This window comes from Hyperoodon ampullatus (assembly GCF_949752795.1).
Source record: "Hyperoodon ampullatus genome assembly, chromosome: 6".
In the NCBI taxonomy this organism is placed as follows: domain Eukaryota; kingdom Metazoa; phylum Chordata; class Mammalia; order Artiodactyla; family Ziphiidae; genus Hyperoodon; species Hyperoodon ampullatus.
In genome coordinates this window covers 20,334,606-20,357,392 of record NC_136919.1, presented here as the reverse complement: position 1 = coordinate 20,357,392, position 22,787 = coordinate 20,334,606, and the positions used below count along the sequence as shown (strand labels likewise).

General features: G+C 42.3%; 1 protein-coding gene across 1 annotated transcript in view; it reads left to right on the top strand.

The window, feature by feature from the left end:
• Positions 1–20,635: 20,635 nt before the first annotated feature.
• The window catches only part of ZNF618 (zinc finger protein 618), a gene marked incomplete at its 5' end in the record, with an annotated part of 182,300 nt that continues 180,148 nt past the window's right edge, over positions 20,636–22,787 (top strand). The window contains 1 exon segment of the mRNA XM_079705913.1: positions 20,636–20,668. Coding sequence (XP_079562039.1) covers positions 20,636–20,668 — 33 coding nt within the window.

The window sequence follows — 22,787 nt, the reverse complement described above, 5'->3', positions numbered from 1 at the left end:
CCCTCTTTCATTCTTTTTTTTTTTTTTTTTTTTTTTGGCTGCGTTGGGTCTTCGTTACTGTGCGCGGGCTTTCTCTAGTTGTGGCAAGTGGGGGCTACTCTTCGTTGCGGTGCACAGGTTTCTTGTTGCGGAGCATGAGCTCTAGGCATGCAGGCTTCAGTAGTTGTAGTGCACAGGCTCAGTAGTTGTGGCTTGTGGGCTCCAGAGCACAGGCTCAGTAGTTGTGGCACATAAGCTTTGTTGCTCCATGGCATGTGGGATCTTCCTGGACGAGGGATTGAACCCGTGTCCCCTGCACTGGCAGGCGGATTCTTAACCACTGCGCCACCAGGGAAGTCCCAACCCCTTTTTCATTCTTGATTTTGGGAATTTGTGTCTTCTCTCTTTTGTTCTTGGTCAGCTTAGCTAAATGTTGTCACTTTCGTTGAACTTTTTGAAGAACAAAATTTGACTTCATTTTGTTTCTACTTTTAAACCTGTTTTTTTGTTTCATTGATGTCTGCTCTAATCTTTGTTATTTCCTTTCTCATTGTTTGTTATGGTTTAGTTTACTCTTATTTTTCTAGCTTCTTAAGGTGAAAATTTAGGTTACTGATATAATCACAATACAAGGCCACTTGAATGCACTCATTCCTATCAAATTTTATATCTGATACAGGCATTTAAAAGTTATACATTTTATACATTTCCCTCTTTTCTTTAGCTACATCCCATGAATTTTGATATATTATGGTTTCATTTTCAATCAGTTAATATATTTTCTAATTTCCCTTGTGATTTCTTCTTTAACCAATTTGCTATTTAGAACTGTGTCACTTAATTTCCAAATATCTGTTAATTTTCCAAATTTCCCTGTATTATTGATTTCTAATTTAATTCCAATGTGATTAGAGAGGATACTTTCTATGATTTCTATCCTTTTAAGTTTACTGAGACTTGTTTTATGGCCCAGCATATGGTCTATCTTGGAAAATGTTCCATGTGTGCTTGAAAAGAAAGTGAAATATGCTGTTGTTGGGTGGAGTGTTCTATATATGTTAGTTACACCAAGTTAGTTGATGGTGCTGTGGAAGTCCTATTGTTATGGTCACCCTGCAGACCTAGGGCCTCTTTAAGGAGGGTCCTAATCCCATATTTCTGTCCCCAAACACAAATTATTAAAACTTCTGATTTAGGGCTGTTAAATCTATAACACAGGCTCAGTAGAATTCAGCAAATGCAGCAAAACAAAGCACAGCTCAAGGTTCAACTTGCCAGCAGGCAGCAACACAGCTCAAAGGGCATGCTAGTCAACAAGGAGCAGCTCAGAATGGTAGGTGGCAGAGCCAGTTAACAAGCCAAAGCAAAAGGGGAAAACTCCTGGTGGCAGTGGTCACCACCTAGACATCCTGCTCACAGCTCCAGTTGCTGTGGCTAACCCACAGCTGTAGCTTGGATCTGCCACCCAAAATTTGGTTTGGATGATGAATCTGATGATGCCACACATGCACCAATGAGGGCAGCAAAACATTTATTATTCACATAATGAAGCTTTCTGGAGAGATCAGGGAAGTTTACCCAGCTGATATGTAAAATAACTTGAGAGAGCAAGGAAAGGAGACTGGTTTGGGGTTTTAAGGTGGTTAGGAGATGGGGCTGGAGTAAGGGTTCCCAAGTGCACAACTTGATGTTTGTGTGATGCTGAATTCTCCAACTATTGTTGCTGAATTGTCAGTTTTTCCATTCAATTCTTATTTTATATATTTCAAAGCTATAAGATACATAAGATACATATATAACATATTTTCCTGATGCATTTACCCTTATATTATTATGAAATTATTGTCTCTAGTAATATTTCTTACCTTAAAGTCTATTTTTATGATATTAATATAGCCACATTGGCTCTCTGTTGGTTACCATTTGCATGGCATATCTTTGCCATCCTTTATCTTTTAACCTATGTGTGCCTTTGAATCTAAAAGTGTTTCTCTTATAGAGAGCATGTAGTTGGATCATGCTTTTTTTATCCAATCTCTTCTTTTTGATTTAGCAGATTAGACCGTTGATATTTTGATAGGTTGAATTTACCTTTGTCACTTTGTAGCTTGTTTTCTATCGATCTCTCATCTTTTTTGTTCTGTTTCTCTGTTACTTCCTTATTTTGTATTAAATTAATATTTTTGTGTACCATTTTAACTCCTATATATTTTTTAGTTATTTTCTTATTACTTACTTAAGGATTATAATATGAATGTTAACTTATCATAGTGTACTTAAATTAATACAAACAATGCCGGTAAAATATAAAAACTTTGCCCCAGTATATAGCTCCATTCCTACCCTTCCTCCTTTGTGCTATTATTGTCATATGTATTCAATATCTATATATAACCTAACAATAGTGTTAATATTGTTTTATACACTCTTATGCATTTTTTAAAATTAAGAGAATGAAACAAAAAATATATAGACTCTCATATTAAACTCTTTTATTTTAACTGATGACATATTTATTATTTCTGATGATTTTTATTTCTTCCTGTAGATTCAAATTGCCATCTGGTGTTAATTCCTTTTGGTCCAAAGTCTTTTTACAGTATCTGGTGAGGCAAGTCTGATAGCCATGAATTCATGAATTCTCTCAGTCTTTTTTTAAAGAAAATCCGGGAATGTCTTTATTTAGCTTATTTTTGAGGGAGTTTTATTTAATATGGAATTCTTGGTTGACAGGTTTTATTTTTCCAGTACTTTCAATATGTCCTTCTAGTCTCCATTATTTTACATGGAAAGTCAGTAAAGGTACTGATGCTTTCCTGTATGTGCTGAATTATTTTTCTCTTGATGTTTTCAAGATTTTCTGTTTGTCTTTGTACATTTCAACTATGATATGTCTATGTAAGACTCTTTTTTATATTTAAAGCTTATTTATTTGAGGTTCATTGATTCTCTGGGATGTCTAAATTAATGTTTTCCTCAAATTTGGAGTTTTCTGCCATTATTTATTCAATTTTTTTTTTCTGCTTTCTCTCTCTCTCTTCTCATTCTGGTACTACCATTGCATGTGTGTTGGTATGCTTGATGTTGTCCCACAGGTCTCTAATCACTTTTCATTGATCTTTTTTCTCTCTGCTCTTCAAAATGGATAATTTCTACTAGTCAGTCTTCAACTTCACTGATCCTTTCTTTGTTTGTCCATCTTGAATCTTCTGTTAAGATCCTCTTGCTGAATTTCTCACTCCAGTTATTGTACTTTCAACTCCAGAATTTCCTTTTGGTTCCTTTCAATAACTCCTATCTCTTCATTGAGATTCTCTATTTCTTCATTCATTGTTGCCATACTTTTCTTTAATTTTTTAAACACGATATTCTTTAGGCCTTTGAATATATTTAAATAACTGCTATGAAGTCTTCACCTGCCAAACATACCTGGAGGCACTCAGAAGCAGTTTCTATTGTTTCATTTTTCCTGAGTTTGGGTTACACTCCTGTTTCTTTGCATGTCTCATACTTTTTGTTGTTGTTGAAACCTGAACACTCTAGATAATATAGTTAACAAGTCAGGATTCTGTATTTTCCCCCTGAAAGTTATTGATATTACTGTTAATTTTTTTATTTGTTTGTTTAGTAATCTGCCTGAGCTAAATCTTTCTCCCTAGTGATATGCAGCTGCTGCTGCTATCTCTTCCCAGGTTTTGTTTTTTCACTGTTTCTTTTTAAGCCTGACCTCCTAAGGGTCATCCTTGTATCCATGTTGCTTAGTAGACAGCCAGTGGTTGAACAGAGGTTGTGCTAAAACACCTCAAGCTAGTCAAGCTTCCGTCTTCTGTTGAAATCTGTGTGTGGGTAAAGAAGAACATTCAAAGTTCAGACCATTTTAAAATCACCCCCAGCTTTTTACTTTCTGTGGACCCTTTTGGGTCTCTTACACACAAGTGTGTAGCCTCAGGGTTAGCTAGGATTGTGTGTTTAACCTGTGCCCTCTGCTGCTCATATGAGTAGGTTCAGCCAGGAATATGCTTGGCCCAGCCATAACCATAATCTCAGACTAGTAGAGCCATTAACCCTCTCTGCTCACTTGCCACCAAAATAATCACTTTCACAAGTGATTATTATTTCACAAGCTGCTGGATGTGGGTGCTTACTACCCAAATTGAATAAAGAGTCTTTGATTTCAGCAGTGCAGCTGCCTAGACTCATGGCTCACCCTCTCCTGGCAGAATCTCTGCACCAACTAAACTGGGAGGAAGGTGGGAGTTGGGAGCAGCTGCAGGCAAGAAGACCACACGTCCACTGTTCTTATCCAAAGTTCAGTAGTTTTTCAAACATAAATGTTTCTCAGATTGGTGTATGTCTTTTGCTGATTTCCAGAGGATTGAAAGGGTTGTTTTTGTCAGTTTTGTCCAGCTTTATAGTCGCTCTTTGGGGAGAATGTTTGCTGATCTCTTACTTGGTCATAGCCAAAAGTCTGCTGTTTGAAGCTATAATTCTAAGGCTATGTTAACTGATCCTGAGCATGTGTTCTTTCTACAGTACCATGTGTTCTTCATAATTTTGGTTTAGCACCTGACAAGTTTTTTTCACAAGTATTAACTTTATTTAGTGCCCAGGACAATCCAAAAGTTTATTTTTATATTCTATTGATAGAGCTAAGGCAACTCAGGTATAAGAGATACTGGAGATGAATATTTACAGGTGAGAAAACTCAGATCAGAGAGAAGAATGTAGCTAAAGATATATCAATACTTGAGTCAATGACTACCAGAACTAGAACCTGGGTCTTGCATTTCCCAGCTGAGGGTCTTTGTGTGTCACCCAACTGCCTTCCTTTGGGGAAGGATTGGGGATAAGAATATCCCTTCTCACTCCCCCCAAACCTTCTCCCCTTATCCACTCTACTTCACCTCACTCCCTAGATTGCTTACTTGTGTGAAGAAAAAGCACAGGCCAAAGGGTATTAGGTCACTGGAGATCCCTGCCCCTAGAGGGCACTGCTCTTTCTAGAACATGAACTCAGGTTGCCTAGAAAGGTAATTTAAATGTTGAAGCATTTTGGATTCTGTCAATTGAATGCATTCTTTCAATCTAATTATACAGGATTAATCTATCTTTAATAGATGACTATTAATAATTTATATTGTTATCTTTAATAATATAATTCTGCTTAAAATGTCCATTCACATTACTTTTCTCAGGAACTTTCCCTCAACTCCTGGAGTTTAGTTGGAGTTTGTAGCAGTCTATGGAGGCATCCATGAATGGGGATTTAACAAGGCACTTTTTAGAGAAATAAAGATCAGTTTCCAATGAAAAGAGATGCCAAAAAATTTATAGTATTAAAACAAGTAGATATCAGTATATCATAGTTACAATATGAAAAATAAAAATCTTTCTAAAGTTCTCTGAAATTCGTCTTACCTCATACACACAGGCTTTTGGATTCTTCTGGGGGAAGATCTCTTTATTTTGCTGTGGCTTGCCTTGACTGCAAAGCCTAATCTTTTTGTTTAAATACAAATGTCAAGTTCAAAATGGAAAACGTGGTGGACATGTTCTGGTTGTCTCTCCGGGTCTACTCTCTCTCCTTCTCTATTTTGTTCTGTGCCCAGGAGGTTGACCTCTAAGGAGTGTATCAACCAGCTTCCTTGCCCTCTGGCTTCTGGGAGATGTGCCCAACAGGAGGAACCAATAGGAAAACCATGCAGGAGAAGAGAGAGGTTGTGTTTATTCCCCCAGGTCTCTCCTTGCTAGCTGTGGTTTGGCAGTGATCGTGTTCCTCTACTTAAGGTATGATCCTCCTGTTGGTGACCCTCTCCTACAGCTGCAGTCTCACAGGGTCCAGGAAGTACTATTTCTCTTTGCCCCTTTGACCCAGGGGTGGAAATGGCTTTGCACCTTTGGTAGTCCCCGGTTCTTCAGCAGCCCCTGTTGCTTTCCCTTAACCCTGCCCTCACCTCTGTAAATGGACACGTGATTAACTTTCCTGCTTTTCATCTCTTTGAGTGCTGGGAACTGCTGGGACTCTGACTGATACAGAAAGCCAGCACAGATAAGGAAAAGAGGGCCAAACTGGGAGTCCTGTGGCTTTACTTTTGGTTCTAGCTCAGGTACTATTTTGCTATGTGACCTTGGGTAAATCCTTTTTACTCTCTGGATTGCAGATGCCTCATCTGTAAAAAGAGTGGTTGGACAAAATCAGAGGACTTAGCACATTTTTTGCTCATGTACTTCCAAAAGAATTCTAAAATACCACATAATCACATATTTTAAAAATTTGTCATCATGATTTTAAATAGTTGTAAAGGATACAATGTCCTGCGTATTGTAAATACTGGTGTTTAAAAATAAAACTGTTACTTCACTCTTTAAGATATATCCAATAGAATTTAAATATCATACTGATTTTATGTCCCATCATCATCCATTTAAAAAAAATAGATGAACAAACTCTTCACAGTTAGAAATTTTACAATGTTCTTTTTCTCCTTTAAATCATTTTTTCCGTTCCACTTCCCTCACAGAGTTTTATAAGAATGTAATATATTCTTCTGCTTGTAAGTCTTTTTTTTTTTTTTTTTTTTTTTTTTTTTTTTTTTTTTTTTTTTTTTTTTTTTTGCGGTACGCGGGCCTCTCACTGTTGTGGCCTCTCCCGTTGCGGAGCACAGGCTCTGGATGCGCAGGCTCAGCGGCCATGGCTCACGGGCCCAGCCGCTCCGCGGCATATGGGATCCTCCCAGACCGGGGCACGAACCCGTATCCCCTGCATCAGCAGGCGGACTCTCAACCACTGCGCCACCAGGGAGGCCCTGCTTGTAAGTCTTATATGGATCATCTTGGCATAGCCTCTAAATCAAAAATATGTTTGTAGATGGAAATTGAAAAATGTTTTTATTTCCTGTGATCATAAGGCTCTAAGGGTTAAGCACTTTCCTGAATTAGGTCATCAACACAATTAATTTTAGGATACAGTTGACCAAAATTTTGGTAATTGTTAAGCATAAAAAGTAAAATGAATGGAAATGCATTAAAGTTAATGGAAGGATTGTGGTGTCTTGATTAAAGGAAACTGCTCCCCAGCGTTTGGAATCAGGCCTCTATTTGGTGCCCTCTCCCTCCCGCCCCCAACCCAGGGTTATGCACCGAGGTCAATGCCCCACAGTAAGATTTGGATGCATAAGGGATGCACCTTTATTTTGTCAAATGGGAGAAGGGCAACCAAGAAAGGGAAGGTGGGAAAGGAGAAGCAGATTCGTGCTTTCACATCGGAGCTCTCAGGCAGGTCAATTGTAGGAAATCATACAGATAGCAGCTGAGATCTAGAAATTAATTCTCTTAAAATTCTCTGTGTCGACTACTCCTTGGAAATTGGAACCCCAGTGGATGGGTCCCCGACTTTAAAGGGCATCCCTGAATGGGAGCTTTCACAGAGTCATATTTAAGAAAGCCCGTTCTACGGTCAGACAGCCTCAACACGAAATGTGCTGTGTGACTTGGGCAACTTCCTTCACTGAAGCTTCATGCCTGTCTCCTCATCTCTAAAATGGGGGTGCCTACAGCTCTACCTCATAGGGATTCTTTAAGAACTAACTGAGGTCAAATGTGTAAAGCACCTGGAATATGGCAAATGGTTTATCCAGAAAGGATTCATAGGATTGTGGAGGTTCCTCCCAGCTCTGACATAGTTGTGGAAGGGGCCTGGGATCCACGGAGTGTGATCTGTTTTCTTCCATTAAGCCTCCCACTTTAAGGCAATGAGCTGCCACTGTAAATGTCCTGATGTCCCCGAATGAAAAGCAGAATACTCCAGGTTCTTTAGCTCTGCTTTTGGGGTAAGTTTTACTGTCTACTGCGGCTTTTCCAGTATTTCCAAAAAAGCATCAGTCAATATTTATCCTTAGGTATTGACCTTTGCCCCCTCAGAGAGGGTGATATTTCCAGTGCATTCTCATGGTGGAAGAAAAGGGCCATGGGGCTGTAGGTTTACAGACCCATTTGGCTGTCTTAATAGGGCTCTCCTATTTCTCAGAGAAATAATCATAAGCAGGCTGTATGCAGAGTGTGCAAGACCAGAAAATGACACCTCCTGCTTTCCAGGAACAAGAATAAAGTATATATTCACTTATACCCTCCTGGAGAAGCTGGGGTTGCTCAGGGGCCACTTTTGAATCAGGCAAGCCAATATTTGAACATTCTGCCAGAGAAACAGAAAGAGACATTGATATGCTAAAAAGTTGCTAACTGAGTCAGTTTTGCTGTCACCTGCTCTGATGTGACTTTTGTGCTAACATTATTCCTCAGACACTAGACCTGCACAAAGCCCCTGCCGACTGCCACTTTGCCACCAGAATGTGAGCCTCCCTGACACATGGGCAGGCTGAGCTCTGAAGTCTCAGTTTCATTTCCCACTGATGCAGAGGAACACTGCTGTTTTCCCTTTTGAAAGAAAGCCATGTTTGTGCATGTTGCCCCTGGGGTGGTTTCCTTCTTTACCATTGCTCAGAACACAGCTTTAATTTATGGAGTCTTGGACAACTTTATCTAAATGATTTTTTATTTTGAAATTTAATTTTGTTCTAACATTTTTTGAGAAGAAAGAAAATTGGTGATAAGTATAGTAGATTGCTTACATTTAAGGTCCCAATTCTTTATCCCTCCTTGTATCCATGCCTTGTGTCACGTAACTGTGCAGTATTCTCCTGCTTGGACTCTGGGCCCAGCTGTGTGACTTGCTTTTTTGTCCATGGGATGCTCATAGATGTGACTTAAACAGAGGCTTGTAATGTGCTTGCACAGTTGGGCTTGTCTGCTTTTCCCCTCTGCCATGGCCAAGTGAATGTGCCTGGGCTAGCCTACTGGAGGATGAGAAATGTGTGGACCAGAATCATGTGGCCCTAGTTGTCCCAGCCATGGCCAACATAGATCAGCCAAGAGCCAGCCAACCCCAGCCACGTGGACAAGCCCAGCCAAGATCAGAAGAACCTTTCAACTGATCAGCAGACTCACGAATTAAATTCATGCCAATTATTTGAAGCCTCTGGGTCTTGGGGCTATTTGTTAGGTAACGTTGTGGCAATAGATAGCTGATAGCATATTGGCTGACTTGCCTTCCAGGAACAATATTCAAGGGAATCCTGAGTCCACATGCAACAACTCTCAAGTACTCTGGAAATTATGAGAATTAGAAGAAGTAGGGAATCTTACCTGGGAGGCTCAGATGCTTCCACCTTGCAGGTGAGGATCTACATCAGTGAGATTCAGGATAGCAAAGTGAATATGAGTACAGGCTCTGCAGTTCGACCCCTGGGTCCAAAACCCAGATCCACTCAGGAGCTCTGTATCCTTGGGCAAGTTACTTTACCTCTTTGTGCCTCAGTTTCCTCATTTATAAAACAGGAAGGATAAAAAATAGTACCTACCTCATCAAGTTGTTACAAGAAATGATGGTTTTAATGCACTAAGAACAGCTCATTGCAAGCCCTAGGTAAGTATTTGTTAAATAAATAAATAAAATGTGACCTCATTTATACCCACAGGCTAGTAAGGCCTGGGAGACTTCTGGATTACATTTGTCTTTTGGTAGGAAGGACACATTTAGATCATGGAAGGGCTGTTTCTCATTTCATATAGTCAAACATTGACTTCTGAAAAGCTGAGTGCATATTCAACAGCTCTCAAAAATCTAGGGAAAAAATGTTTTCCTTTGGAAAATTCACTCTATTGTGTGAATACCTTCGGCTCAGTTAATTCACCTTACAAAGTCTGGGGCAGTGCTCAATGTGAGATTTCAGGAAGGTTGGCAGAAATGGTGTTATTCATTGTTTAAGAGGCCAGGAAGGATTTCCATTCCAAATTACTGAAATAAAAATTTTGGTGCACAGAGAAATAATCCTCAACATACATTTGTTATCTCACAATTTCTGTGGGTCAGGAATCTGCTTTTGGGTCTATCATGAGGCTGCAAGCAATGGCTGGTGTCTCACTGAAGGCTCAACTAGGAAAGGATCTGCTTCCAAGCTTGCTTACCTGGTTGTCCACAGGACTTAGTTTCTTCTGGGTTGTTGGACTAAGTGCTAAGTTCCCTATGTGGCGTTGGCCAGAAGCTGTCCCCAGTTCCTTGCTATGTGGAACTCCTCAATGTGTCAAGCTTGCTTCATCAAAGCCAGCAAGGTTGAGTCTACTAGACAAAAAGAAGTTATGGTCTTATGTAACATAACCATGGAAATGACAACCCATAATTTGCAGTATTCTCCAGATTAGAAGCAAGTCTCTCCCTCACTCAATGGTAAGGAATTATGCAAGGGCATGAATACCAGGAGGTGGGGATAACTAGGGACCACCTTAGAGTCTGCCTGCCTGGCTGCCTACCAGAGAGGCTGCACATGGCCTCTCAATGTGGCTTAGCTTCCTCACAACATGGCAGCCTCAAGGAAGTTGGGTTTCTTACATGATGACTCAGGGCTCCAAGTATGAGCATTCTAATGAATAAGATGGAAGCTGCTTTGTCTTTCATGCTTCAGTCTAGGAAGTCACTCAACATCACTTCCATGGTTGTCTATTGGTTGAAGCAGTCAAGAGTTCACCCAAATTCAAAGAGAAGAGAATTAGACTCCAGCTCTTGAGGAGGAGAGGGAAAGTCACATTGTAGAAGAGCATGTGGGATGACAGACATTGTTGTAGCCATGAGGTATACTTGCGAATGGGATTAGCTGACAGTGTGGCAGGGCTCAGGCTCTGGACCAGACCAGACTGGGCTCAAATCCCAGCTCAGCCCCTTTCCAGCCATGTGAGCTGGAGCACATCACACTACTGTCTCTGAACCTCAGTTTACTTAACTGTTAAGTGGGAATAATAATATACATATTCATATTTTGTATGAAGGTTAGAAAAAATGTTGAGTGCCAGAACACATTAGGTATCCTAGATGTTAGTAATGATCAAAACTAATCATGACGTGATCTCAGGGGCTTGTATTTGCAAAACTGTCCAGTGGGTGGAGCATGTCTGAAATGACCGCTCAGCCATGGCACTGTTCAGTTATGCTCCTGAGTTATCTCCACGAACAGATAAGGAGAGTGAGGCACAGAGGTAAAAACAGGATCTATCTTTCACCAGTTAATGGCAAATGGACATGATGTATCTCTATGTGAGGCAGCAAGAACCAACGGCACTCACGTAGAATTCCTGCCAAAAAATGCATAACCCAAATCTAACCATGAGGAAACATCAGACAAACCCAGATTGAGGGGCATTCTACAAAACAACTGGCCTGTATTCTTCAATGTCAATGTTATGAAAGACAAAGAAAGGCTGAGGAACTGTTTCAAATTAAAGGAGACTAAAGAAATATGACCAGTAAAGGCAGAGTGATCTGGAATTGGACCCTAAATCAAAGTGAAAAAAAATTGCTATAGAGGACATTATGGTGACAATTGGTGAAATCTGAATATGCTAGGATATTAGATAATAGTATTTATTCATGTTAAATGTCTGACTTGATAGATGTTCTGGGTTGTATAAGATGCATTCTTGCCCTTAGAAAGTACACACTTTTGATGTAAAGGAACATGATGTCTACAACTCTCAAATGGTTCAAGACAACAAATTATTTATATATGCATATACCTATCTACATATGTTCCTATATGTGTACATACATCATATATATATGAGATAAAGCAGTAATACGTGGCTGCATGTTAACAATTATGAAACTTGGTAAAGGGTATGCAAGAGTTATTTGTACTATTCTTTCAACTCTTCCATATAACTTTGAAATTATTTCAAAATAAAAAATTAAGAAAAGTAATAGATCTGAAATGTTCAAAAAAGATAGAAGTCTACACTGACATTTCTTTCCTCAGAATTATCTCATTTTAATGTATGTTTGACAACAAAATTTGATTCATTGATCAGTGGTTTGTCCCCATCAAAAATTGCTGATTTTTTTTCTAACAACGTGAGTTTTCTTTTGTGACTCATATTCCTACCAGGTTCAATTTTCCCAGGCAAATTTTGTGATCTAAATTTTGTCAAGAAGATTTAGGGTCTTCCATCCATTTTTAGTCAATAACAATCTTTACTATGTGCAGTATTAGTCTTTGTCAGTTTCATTTTCTGTTGCTTATTTCTACCAAGTAAAATGTTTTCAATTTTTTCAATTTTCAATGTTACCAATTCTTCAAACAGTTTTTTTCTCTAATATTAATCTGTGTATAGTTTAGAGGGATTTTCAACCTGGCTGTACATCTGAATCACCTATGAGGCTTGTGAAAAAGACAGGTTTCCCACCCCCAACACCTCCAAGATTCTGAATTAATGGGTCTGGAAGGGCACCTATCTGTAGTTTTAACACTCCTCTCAAGTTCTGTAACAGTTATTGGCCATCACTTTATGTGGAGCCCAAGTTGCCTTGTATTATAGGTAACACAATATTGTAAACTCTCAGGGCCTTGCTATCCTCATGATTTTAATATTCCAGTTCCCCGACTTGACTATGAGGTTCATGAGGAGAGGACCAAGTTCCTGTTTTCCATATGGCCAGCACACCCATATGTTAACGTTAGGCAGCAAAAATAGTAGCTGATTGGCTGTTGGCTCAATCAAAACCTCGAATATCAATGTCAAGGGAAGGAACGTCTTTTTCTTATTGTGGTAAAATGTACAAACCTAAAATTTACTATTTGAACCATTTTTAAGTGTACAGTTCAGTGACATTAAGTACATTCACATTGTTGTGAATCACGACTATTCATCCCGAGAATTTTTCATCATCGCAAACTGACACTCTGTACCCATTAAACAATAATTCTCTATTACCTCTTCCCAGCCCCTGGTAACCACCACTCTACTTTCTGCCACTGTGAATTTAACTATTCTAGGGACCTCATATAAGTGGGATTCATATAATATTTGTCCTTTTTTGTCCTTCTGAATTCACTTAGTATAATGTCTTCAAGGTTCATTCACGACATAGCATGTATCAGAATGTCATTCCTTTTTAAGGCTAAATCATATTCTGTTGTACAGATGTACCACATTTTGTTTATCCATTTATCCATTGACAGACATTGGGTTGTTTCCAACTTTTGGCTATTGTGATTAATGCTGCTATAAACATGATTGTGCAAATTTCTGTTCAAATCCCTGCTTTCACATCTTTTGGGTATACACCCAGAAGTGGAATTGTTGGATCATGTGGTAATGCTATGTTTAATTTTTTGAGGAACCATCATAATGTTTTCTATAGCAGCTGAAGAAGGAACTTTTTAAAAAGCAGCTTTAATAAAGGTAGAATGATAATTAATCCTTTAAGACTTTTATCCCAAGTTTATTGAGAAACAAAATTAATACATTCACCTTTAGTGACCTCAAAGGATCATGGCTTGTTGCACTTCCCCTTTTGTTCTGTGGTAGACCGATAGCATTAAAAGCCTCAACTCTGCACACCTCCCTGCACCTATCCCTCTTTGACATGTGACTTTGCAGTTCTTCTCCCTAAAAAGGTGGAGTCTATTTCCCCATCCCTTGAACCTGAGTTTGCCCACATGACTTGCTTTGACCAATGGGATGTTAGCAAATTTCACATAAGCAGAGTCTTTAAAGGTGTTTGTACAACTGGGTTTGTATTCACTCTTGCATTTCTGCCTTCACCATGAGAATATACTCAAGCTAGCCTGCTGGAAGACTAGGAGAGTTAGGGGAAGCACCTTGGTTGCCCCAGCTGACCACAAATTGTGTGAGACCCCAGCCAACAGCCAGCCACCGCCAGAGTTAGATTAGAAGAACAATTCAGATTAAATCCCCAACCCACAACTCATGAGTTAAGTAAATGCTTATTGTTTCATATCACTGAGTTTTGGGGTGGTTTGTTATACAGCATTATTGTGGCAACAGATAACTGATACATCTTCCCTCCTCTGCCAATGTGTTGCAGTTTCTGCATCTGTCAAAGGGTGATGAGACCACTGATTTCACTGACTTCATGGAGCTGTCATGAGACATAAACGCCAGAATTGGTCAGGTCTGGCAACTGGCAGTTATAATCTAAAGGCTTATTTCTCTCTTCTCTCTTGAAAGTTACCCTCTTCTAGTTTTTTGGGGAAAGAGGGCTGTAGAGGTCATCTGTTCTCCATTACACCTCATTCTAGTGACAGAATTTCAATGTTCCTTGGAGAACAAGACCTCCACCATGCTCAGTTTCTGTATTCTGGATGGAGTTTCTCTACTCACCCCTGAGTGCCATTAGCAAATGACCAAGACCAGACCAATCAATATATTTCATCCCCTTTGCCCCAGATTGGTTCAGGAATGGTTACATGGCAGGTCAAGCCAATGAGATTCACTTTCAAGAATACGGAATGCAAAGTTTCCCTTTCCACTGAGATTACTGAGAGGATAGAGCTTAAGTCTAGAGGAACCAGGGGCTACCGCGTAGAAAAAGTTTCCCTGAAGATAGCTAACAGAGAGGAAAACAGAGGCCAGAGGTGGGAAGGAACAGTCGTGATGACAGTTAGAACCCCTAGATCCAGCCAGGCCTGAAGCTATACTTCCTTTGACTTTTTAATTACGTGAATCAGTTATACCCTTTTTTGGGGGGGTTGGTTTTTTGTTTTTGTTTTTTTCTGTACGCAGACCTCTCACTGCTGTGGCCTCTTCCGCTGTGGAGCACAGGCTCCGGACGCACAGGCTCAGTGGCCATGGCTCACAGGCCTGGGTTCTACTCCCTTCTGAGATACAGAAGAACTAAGGTCAGGATTGTTGCCATAGTTGGGGGCATAGCCTGCTGGACATGGGGCAGCTGCCTCCAAAGCTGACTTTGTTCCCTTCTGGCTAGATAATGCTGCTCAAATGAGGTGACTCCATCCCACCCCCACCCAGGGGCCTGAATTGCTCTATGTATGTTAAAGTGGAAATGAGCTGGGACGAGAAATAATAACTACCTTGTGTTGAGTGCATAACATGAATTAATACTTTAAATCACCCTGTATGTTAGGTACCATATTTTGCCCATTTTGCAGATGAGAAAACTGGGGCTTTTATGGTAGCTAAGGTCACAATATGGTGAGGACAGAGCAGGGATTCCTACCAGATCTAATTGCCAAGACTGGATGAGATCTTCACCAGGATGCTAGACTTTCTCTACGCTTCATAGGATGGCAGGTGTATGGAATAGGTTTTTGAAACATGTGGCACATTTTATTGCGTTTGCTGTTGAATCCATGGACGGGTTACTCAGATTTGGCCTTAATTCTGATATTTGCTCTGGGCCATCAGCTTGATCCCTTCTCTTTTGATTTGCCAGCCTTGTGTCCTGGGCCTTCATTCTTTCTGGCTTTTCTTCCCTGGGGGACTGCTAAGGCCTCAAGTACCTGTCTCTCTGGAGACTTCACCATGACTTGCAAGGACCTCTCTTAAGGAAATAAGTTGATGCCACATCTTCCCAACTTCTTTCTTTGTGGGGGAGGGGAGGAAGAGGTGGGTGAGGTAGGAAAAGAAGAAAATTCCACAGTCAAATCAAGACGATTTAATGAATCTGTCGATTTTGGTTTTTGGGGATTTTTGGGGGGGCGGGAGGTTTTTTGGCCGCGTTGTGCGGCTTGTTGGATCTTAGTTCCTGGACCAGCGATTGATCTCAGGTCCTGGCAGTGAAAGCACTGAGTCCTAACCACTGGATCACCAGGGAATTCCCGAACCTGTCGATTTTTATTCCAATCACCAGAAATTTCCATGGGGGCAGCCAGAGCACTGTGGGCAGAGCCCGGCCTGAGAGTCAGACTGGGCTGCCACTGGCTGGTTTGGGCAAGGACTTGAGCCTCAAATTCCTCACCTTTAAAATAAGGGTGATTGTACCTTCTCTGCCCATCTCAGAGATGTAGTGGATCAAATAAGAAAATGCTGCCATCTTAGTAAATTGCTAAGAAATCGTATAAGACTGGATTGTGTGGTTCTCTCCCATCATGTAGAGACTTAGGCAGCCTGAGTCTCTCAGGCAGGGGGTTCACAAAAGAGCATTATTTAGGCTTAAAAAAGAAACCTGGCTTGAGGAAGAAGACACCATTTTTGAAGCCCCTGCCTTCATTCTGTTCCACATTCTTGAGAACCTACTGTTTCATTCTAAAGGCATCTTCTTCACCAAGATCAACCCACAAGATTTTAGCTAAGACCCAGGTTCTGTTTCAGAGCCAAAGGCTATTTCTGGGGCAATTCCTGTCTCCCTGTTCCCCTCATCTGCCTGTGACACAAGCTTGACATCTACCTTGCACTCTCACGTGACAAAATCTCAAAATCTCACCATTCTCAGTATCTGATTACCTCCCTGCCCAGCCTACCACACCCCCTTCCCTCAGGGATGGGTCTCCGAAGTCTCTGTGTGTTATGTGATGGCATTCCCCTTGCTCATCAGTGATTGGCTCCTGGTGGCATCTGAGCCGATGAGCTTGGCCAACCACATTCTCTGTCCCAAGAAGTTGGACTGGAACACAGAGATACCAGTCAGCACCTGTTGGCACTGAGGCCATCTTGACTGTGTGCCCAGAGAGGCAGAGAGCACCCACCTGCAGAGAGGTGGGAAGGAAGCGGGGCAGAGAGACAGACAGGATGAATTGGAGCTGAGATGTCCGGAGACCTGTTGCACAGAGTGATGGAGAGAGCAGGCCTGGTTCCTGATGAGTTTCTAGTTCCTGGCTCCAAACCTCTGGAGGTTTCATTTCATTTCCTGCCCTTGGGTACCATGATTTAATTTAATAAAATAACACTTTTTTGTTAAGCAAGATTTTGTTCCTACTGGTTACAGCTAAAAGAGTGTTGATAAGACTGGTAGGCTTACCCCCATTTTACAGAGACAGAAACTAAGGCATAGCGATTAAGTCAGGAGCCCAGGGTCACACAGCTAGTCAGTGGCAGAGGCTGGAAACTCGTGTCTCTGATTCCAATAGCTGACGTGTATGGAGTGTTTTCTTTATACTAGGCACTTTCTAAAAGCTTTACGTGTATTATCTCATTTCATCCTCAAAGCACCCCTACTGTCAGCACTACAGAGATAAGGGGAGATTGAGCTGTCTGCTCAAGATCAGGTAGCATTCGAGGGCCAGAGCCAGGGCTGGGTGGGACCCAGGCTGTTGACTCCACAGCTTGGGCTCTTAGTAATTAAAGCAGTGCTGGTTCTGGGGGAAGCGGGCTGGGGATAGAAGGGGTCAGAAGTTTCTAGAATTTGATAAACACAGGTATGTCAAGCTGAATCATGGACCCTTAGAGTACAGGTAAGCCCTTGGAGGTCCCTACTTGACTATGTATCCACCTAATGTAAGTGTCTGTTCCCAGCAGCTCTGACCTGTGGTCATCCTGTCCCTGTGGTATCATGGTGCCTGTTCCATCACTGAGCAGGTCTTGTCCTGCCCCCGGGCTCTCACTAAATACTCCCTGTCCTCCCCACAGCCCCATCCCTGCTTGTGGGGAGTCTACTCTTAGTTAACTTCCAGAACAGCGATAAATCACAGCTCTGTGTGACTGCGATGTTTCCACTATGGTTTGGGACATGTGTGCGTTCATTTAGAAACCGGATTTTGTCAGGAAGATATCAAGCCCAGTCTTCGTCCCCTGAGCATATACCCTTCGTGGCCCAGGAGGGACAGAGTGAAGACCCTGGAGACCCTCCAGGGCCAGGACCTAGATGGAGGACACACCTCCCCCCCTCAGTGGTGTTAAATGCATTGTAGGCTCTCTGTCGGGATGTGCCTCATGGAAGAGAAGGCCCAGTTCCTGTGACTGTGGGTACTAGAGAAGCAGAAAAGGCTTGCGGTCATTCCAGAAAGAGAAGGCTGAGAAGGTCCCGTGAGTATTTTCCAGGCTGAAGGTGCCTGAAAAATCATTCCAGGTTGGGGTCACTGACCCTTTTGCGAAATCGGTGAAAATCAGAGATTTTCTTCCCCAGAATGCACGTGTAGAGATAAATTTACTTAAGGCATAAAATGTCTTAATTCATGGATCCCCAAACCTATTTAAGAATCCCTGATCTAAAGAGACTCTGCCATCTGATTAAGACCCAGAGAGGAAGGATGCTTCCACCCAGCCTTCCTGCAGGATGTTATTCCTCTTGGAATCTTCACCAGCCCCGTTGGGGCTAGGTTGGGTCCTTTCTCTTTCCCCTATGCCTGTGCATTTTGCTGTTGGCACTGTATGACAATGCCTTTTAAAACTTGGTCCTTAGACCACCAGCATCAGCATCACCTGAGGACTTGTTAGAAATGCAAATTCTTGGTCCCTACCCCTGACTGGTTAAATCAGAAGTCTGGGTGGGGCTCAGCAATCAGTGTTGTAACAGGCCCTCACTGCGATTCTGAGGATCGCTCAAGTTTGAGAAGGGCTGCTGCAAGCAATCCTCTTTTCCATGGTGCAGTTGCCCTACTAGACACAACAGGCTGGCACATAGTAAGTGCTCAACGACTATTTATTGCATCACGTTTTCCTGACTCCCAGGGCAGGATTTCTTCCCTTGGTACCCCATGGCTCTCAGCCGTGGTGACCGAGACTCAGTGTTGTTTTGGATACAGTTTTTTTCTGCTCCAGGGCCTTAAGTCAGGTGTGGCTCCGCAAGGCAGAGTAGGGGGTCTTTTCTTGAAACAGGTGCTTAGAAACCTTCACACAGGGATGGAGCCAGAGAGACATCACACATGGAGCATTTCCCTGGGTAACAGGGCCTCGGCCATCTGGTGGCTGAGGGGCAGACAGGCTGGGGGCTGCCTGGCCTGCACGTGTGTCCTGGGCTCACAGGAGCCCAACACTGCCAAGCTCCACAGGCTGCCCTGCTTCCCTTGGTGTCTGCCCTACACTAGCCTTGGCACAGGCTGCCAAAGCTTTGCCAGGGACACGCTTGCCAGGCTGGCAGGGAGAAAAATGGCCACTTTTTATTTTCAACGACTTTCCAGCTTTGGGGGTAGTGGGGGAATGGTTCAGAGATTCCTCTCACTCTTGTGTGTGTTTGGTCTGGAGAAGTGTGTGTCTCTTAATTCTCTGCCTCCTATGTAGGGCTAAATTTCTCACATGTTCATTCTTTAGGGAGAGACAGTATCTTCTATACAATCCCTTAGTTTCTGGACATTTAAAAAATAACTTTTCTAGAGGGTGCAGGGAAAAAATTTCTGTAACTCTTCCTGTCTCATATTGACCCGACTTCTTAAACATCAAACAAAACAAGACAAAACAAAACACACACACACACATTCGATTTTTTAAGGCTGGGGCAGAGAAGAGATACCTGTTTACCCTTAATTTCCAATGCTTTTACTTTAAAAAACTATCCTCTATTTTTCTCTTGGGGAGGGGTAAAGAAAGATTTCTCTCATCTCATATATACGCAGTTCTTCAAATTTTTATTCTAAAAATCAATCAGTTGTGGGAGATGTAGGATCTCCAGTAATCCCTCCCATCCCTATATGGGGCAGGTCCTTCACACCTTTAATTCTTTTAAAAAATCTGATTTTTTTGGAGGGTGAGGAGGAAATGGGGTAAAAATCCCCTTTAAACCTTCCAAAATTACAAGAAGGCAGTTCCCAAATTTAAAAATAATCTGATTTTTTAGGGTGTTGGATAAAAATATTCTTGTTTATTTCACATAGAGTTTTGCAAATTTTTCTTTTTGAAATCAACTTGATTGGGGGATGTGGGTGGGGCGTCTAACCCCCCCTTAATCTTTTGCCCTTCTGATCTTACATGGGGCCAGTTCTTCAAACTTTTATTTTTAAAATAAATACGTTCTTTAAAAAAAATTGACAGGAGTAGAGAGAAACATTCTTTATCCCGCATTTCACATAAAAGCAGCTCCTCAAATATTTATTTTTAAATTCAATCTGATTGGGGGGCTAGAAGGAGTCCCCTTAACCCCTCCTGTCTGACTTAGGGCTAGTTCTTCAAACTTTTATTTTTCGATTACATTAGATTTTTTTGGAGGGGTGGCAGGGGCAATAGGAATATCCCCATTGAGCCTTCCGATTCTTCCATAAGGCCAGTTCTTCAAACTTTATTTAAAAAATCAATCTGATTTTTTTGGGGGTGGAGGGGGGAGCCGAGGAGTTCCCATTAACCCCTTGTGTTCCGTCCAGGGGCGGCTCCCCAAACTTTTCTTCCAACGTGAAAATGACCTCTCCGAGGGGCTGGAGAGCGGGGGCAGGGCAGGAGGGCGCTGGGGGGCGGGTGCGGGAGGCGCGGGGAGAGCGGGGCGCGGCGCGGGAAAGTTTGGGGGGCGGGTGCGCCGCGGCCCGGGGGCAGGCTGGCGGGCGGGAGCGGCGCGCCCGGGGGCCGGCCGGCTTTGTGTGCGGCGCGGAGGCCGGCGGCGCGGAGGCCGAGGCCGAGGCCCGGAGCTCGCGGGCCGCGCGGCGAGGCCGGCCCGGGGGCGGGTAGGGCGGCGGGGGGCGGCCGCGGGCCCGCGAGGGGCGGCTCGGCGGCTGCGGCTGCGGCGGCGGGTGCGGGCCGGGGGTGGGGGCGAGGGCCGGGCGCCCCCCCTGCGCGCCCCCAGCGCCCCCGCCCCCCCGGCCTGAGCGGGGCGGGCGGAGGAGGGAGCGGCGGCGGCGGCGGCGGCGGCGGCGGCGGCATTGTGCGCGCACCAGCAGCCCGGCCCGGGAGGAGCAGGACGCGCCGGGGCCGCCTCCTCCCGCACGGACCCATGAACCAGCCGGGCGGCGCGGCGGCTCCGCAGGTACGACGGGGGGCCGGGGGCATGCACAGCGCTGGGGACCCCGGGGGGCCGGGGCCCGGGGCGCTGCGCCACTTCATTGCAAGATTTGCAAAATGCAAAGTGCCTGGGCACGTTTGCGGGCTTTTTTGTGGGCGCAAACGGGAGGGTCGGGGTCTGGAGAGCCCCCCCGGGCGCCGCGGGGTGTGAGGAGGGCGGGGGTGACGGGGAGGTCTTTTCGGGCCCCCACCCGGCGCCCCCTCCAGCCCCGGGCTCGGACCGGAGCCCAGAAAACAAAGCGGCGAGAGAACAGAGCAGCCATTTCAGTTTGGACAATTCACATTTTGCAAAAATACAACCCCTTCCAGCTCTCCCCCCTCCCCCCTAAATTTGCAATTTCCCCCTGACCCTCTGTGCGCTCGGGGTCCCTGATGACCCCCCGGGAGGTCTTCCCCCCTGGTCCCCTGTCTTTGCAACAATCTCTTTTTTTTTTTTAGGCCATATTTCCCTTTCTCAATTTTTTTTCTAATTTTTCTTCAAACGGTAGTTTTTTCCCATTAAAACGACGCCACCTAGAGGATACTATTTTGTAAATAAAAAAAAATTAAAATTGAAAAGAAATATTTTTTATTTCTTATTTTTTCAAAAGTTTGCTCTATAAGACAGTGGAGGGGAAAGAGATTCTTTTTTTTTCTTTTTGGGGGTGACAGTTTTCACTTTGATCTTTCCAGGAGTATAGAGACAATTTTTATTTCTGAAGCCAAATCCAGATAATATGTAAATGAAAATTAAGCTGGAATTTGAATGAATTCAGTTTTTGAAGGGGAGAAAGCAAAAAGCCTTCTAAAACCAAAGTCAGTTTGGCTGCCCAACTCATTTTAGTTTGAGAAAAAAACTATTTGGGTTGAGGAAAGGAGGGAAATTGTTGAGTTTAGGGGAAACTGGGAGAATTGGCTTTATTGAAGCAATTAGAAATTGTACTTCATTGTAATTTGGAACTTGTTTAGCTCAGCGTGCAAAAAAGACTAATTTTGCCATTTGGCAATATTTAAAGTTTTTCTATTTCCAAGAAGGAAGGATTTAAAAGAGAAAATAGACCCTAAAATGTTGGCTTTGGACACACCCAAAAATTGTAGGTTTTTAAAAAATTTTTTTCATTTATGTTTTACTGCAATTGAATCTCAAGGTTCTAAAGAAAAACAGAAACTGGAAAAGTTAGAGTGAAATCCTGTCTTTTTTTCCCTGCATTTGTTGGGTTTTGTGTTATTTTTTTTTGTTTTGATGGAATAATTAAGACTGTTTTCTGATTTTGTTTCCTGAAAGGTCTAGGCATTTCTTTTTTTGTTGTTGTTTTATCCAGAAAATGTCAGAAACCTTTTCTGAGCAATGTTCAGTGGAAAAAAAATGTAAATTCATTACATTATACAAACTGAGTAGCCCACAGATTTGTAGGAGAGACCGCCATTAAAATAAGATATGCATAATTAACATTATTATGAAAAAACTAACAGTGGATTCACAGAAGCTCATTTTTTATGACACGCAACTGAATCAGTTGATAAATACAAGGGTTGAGGAATCCTTGGTAGGAAGAAAATTTTCCTTTCTGTGTGCTTGCTCAGTCTTCCAATTTGAAAATTTTATTATTGAAAAAAAAAAAATAGCCGGATTGGTTTCAGCCTCTTTGATTGTGATGTGGGGTTGGTAGTTTATTAACATTTGGTATTTTTCACAAATTTGATTACTTTCAAATGGGGGGAAAATCTATTAATCTTGATCATTTGGGGGGGGGTCTGTGATTTTTTTTTTTTAAAGCACAAATTTTACTGACTTAAGAAGGAAAGATAAAAGAGGGAAGAACAGAGGAGATGAAAATTCTGATTTTTATCCATCTTCTCTAGTGGAATACTTACTTTGCTGAAAAAATGGGGTAAAACACCAATTCAGCTGATTCTAGCATCAAAATTAAAATTTTTTTTTAAGGAAAAAAATCAAAATATAAACAAAAGCCAAACCCAAAGGTACTTGTCTTTGGAACATGAAAGCATATGTGCAAATAGTATTTGATGTCGTTTTTTGGCCTTCAAAAGAATCAAATAAGGTGAAACTCCCCCGCCCCAATTTCTTTTTTTTCTTTGGGAAG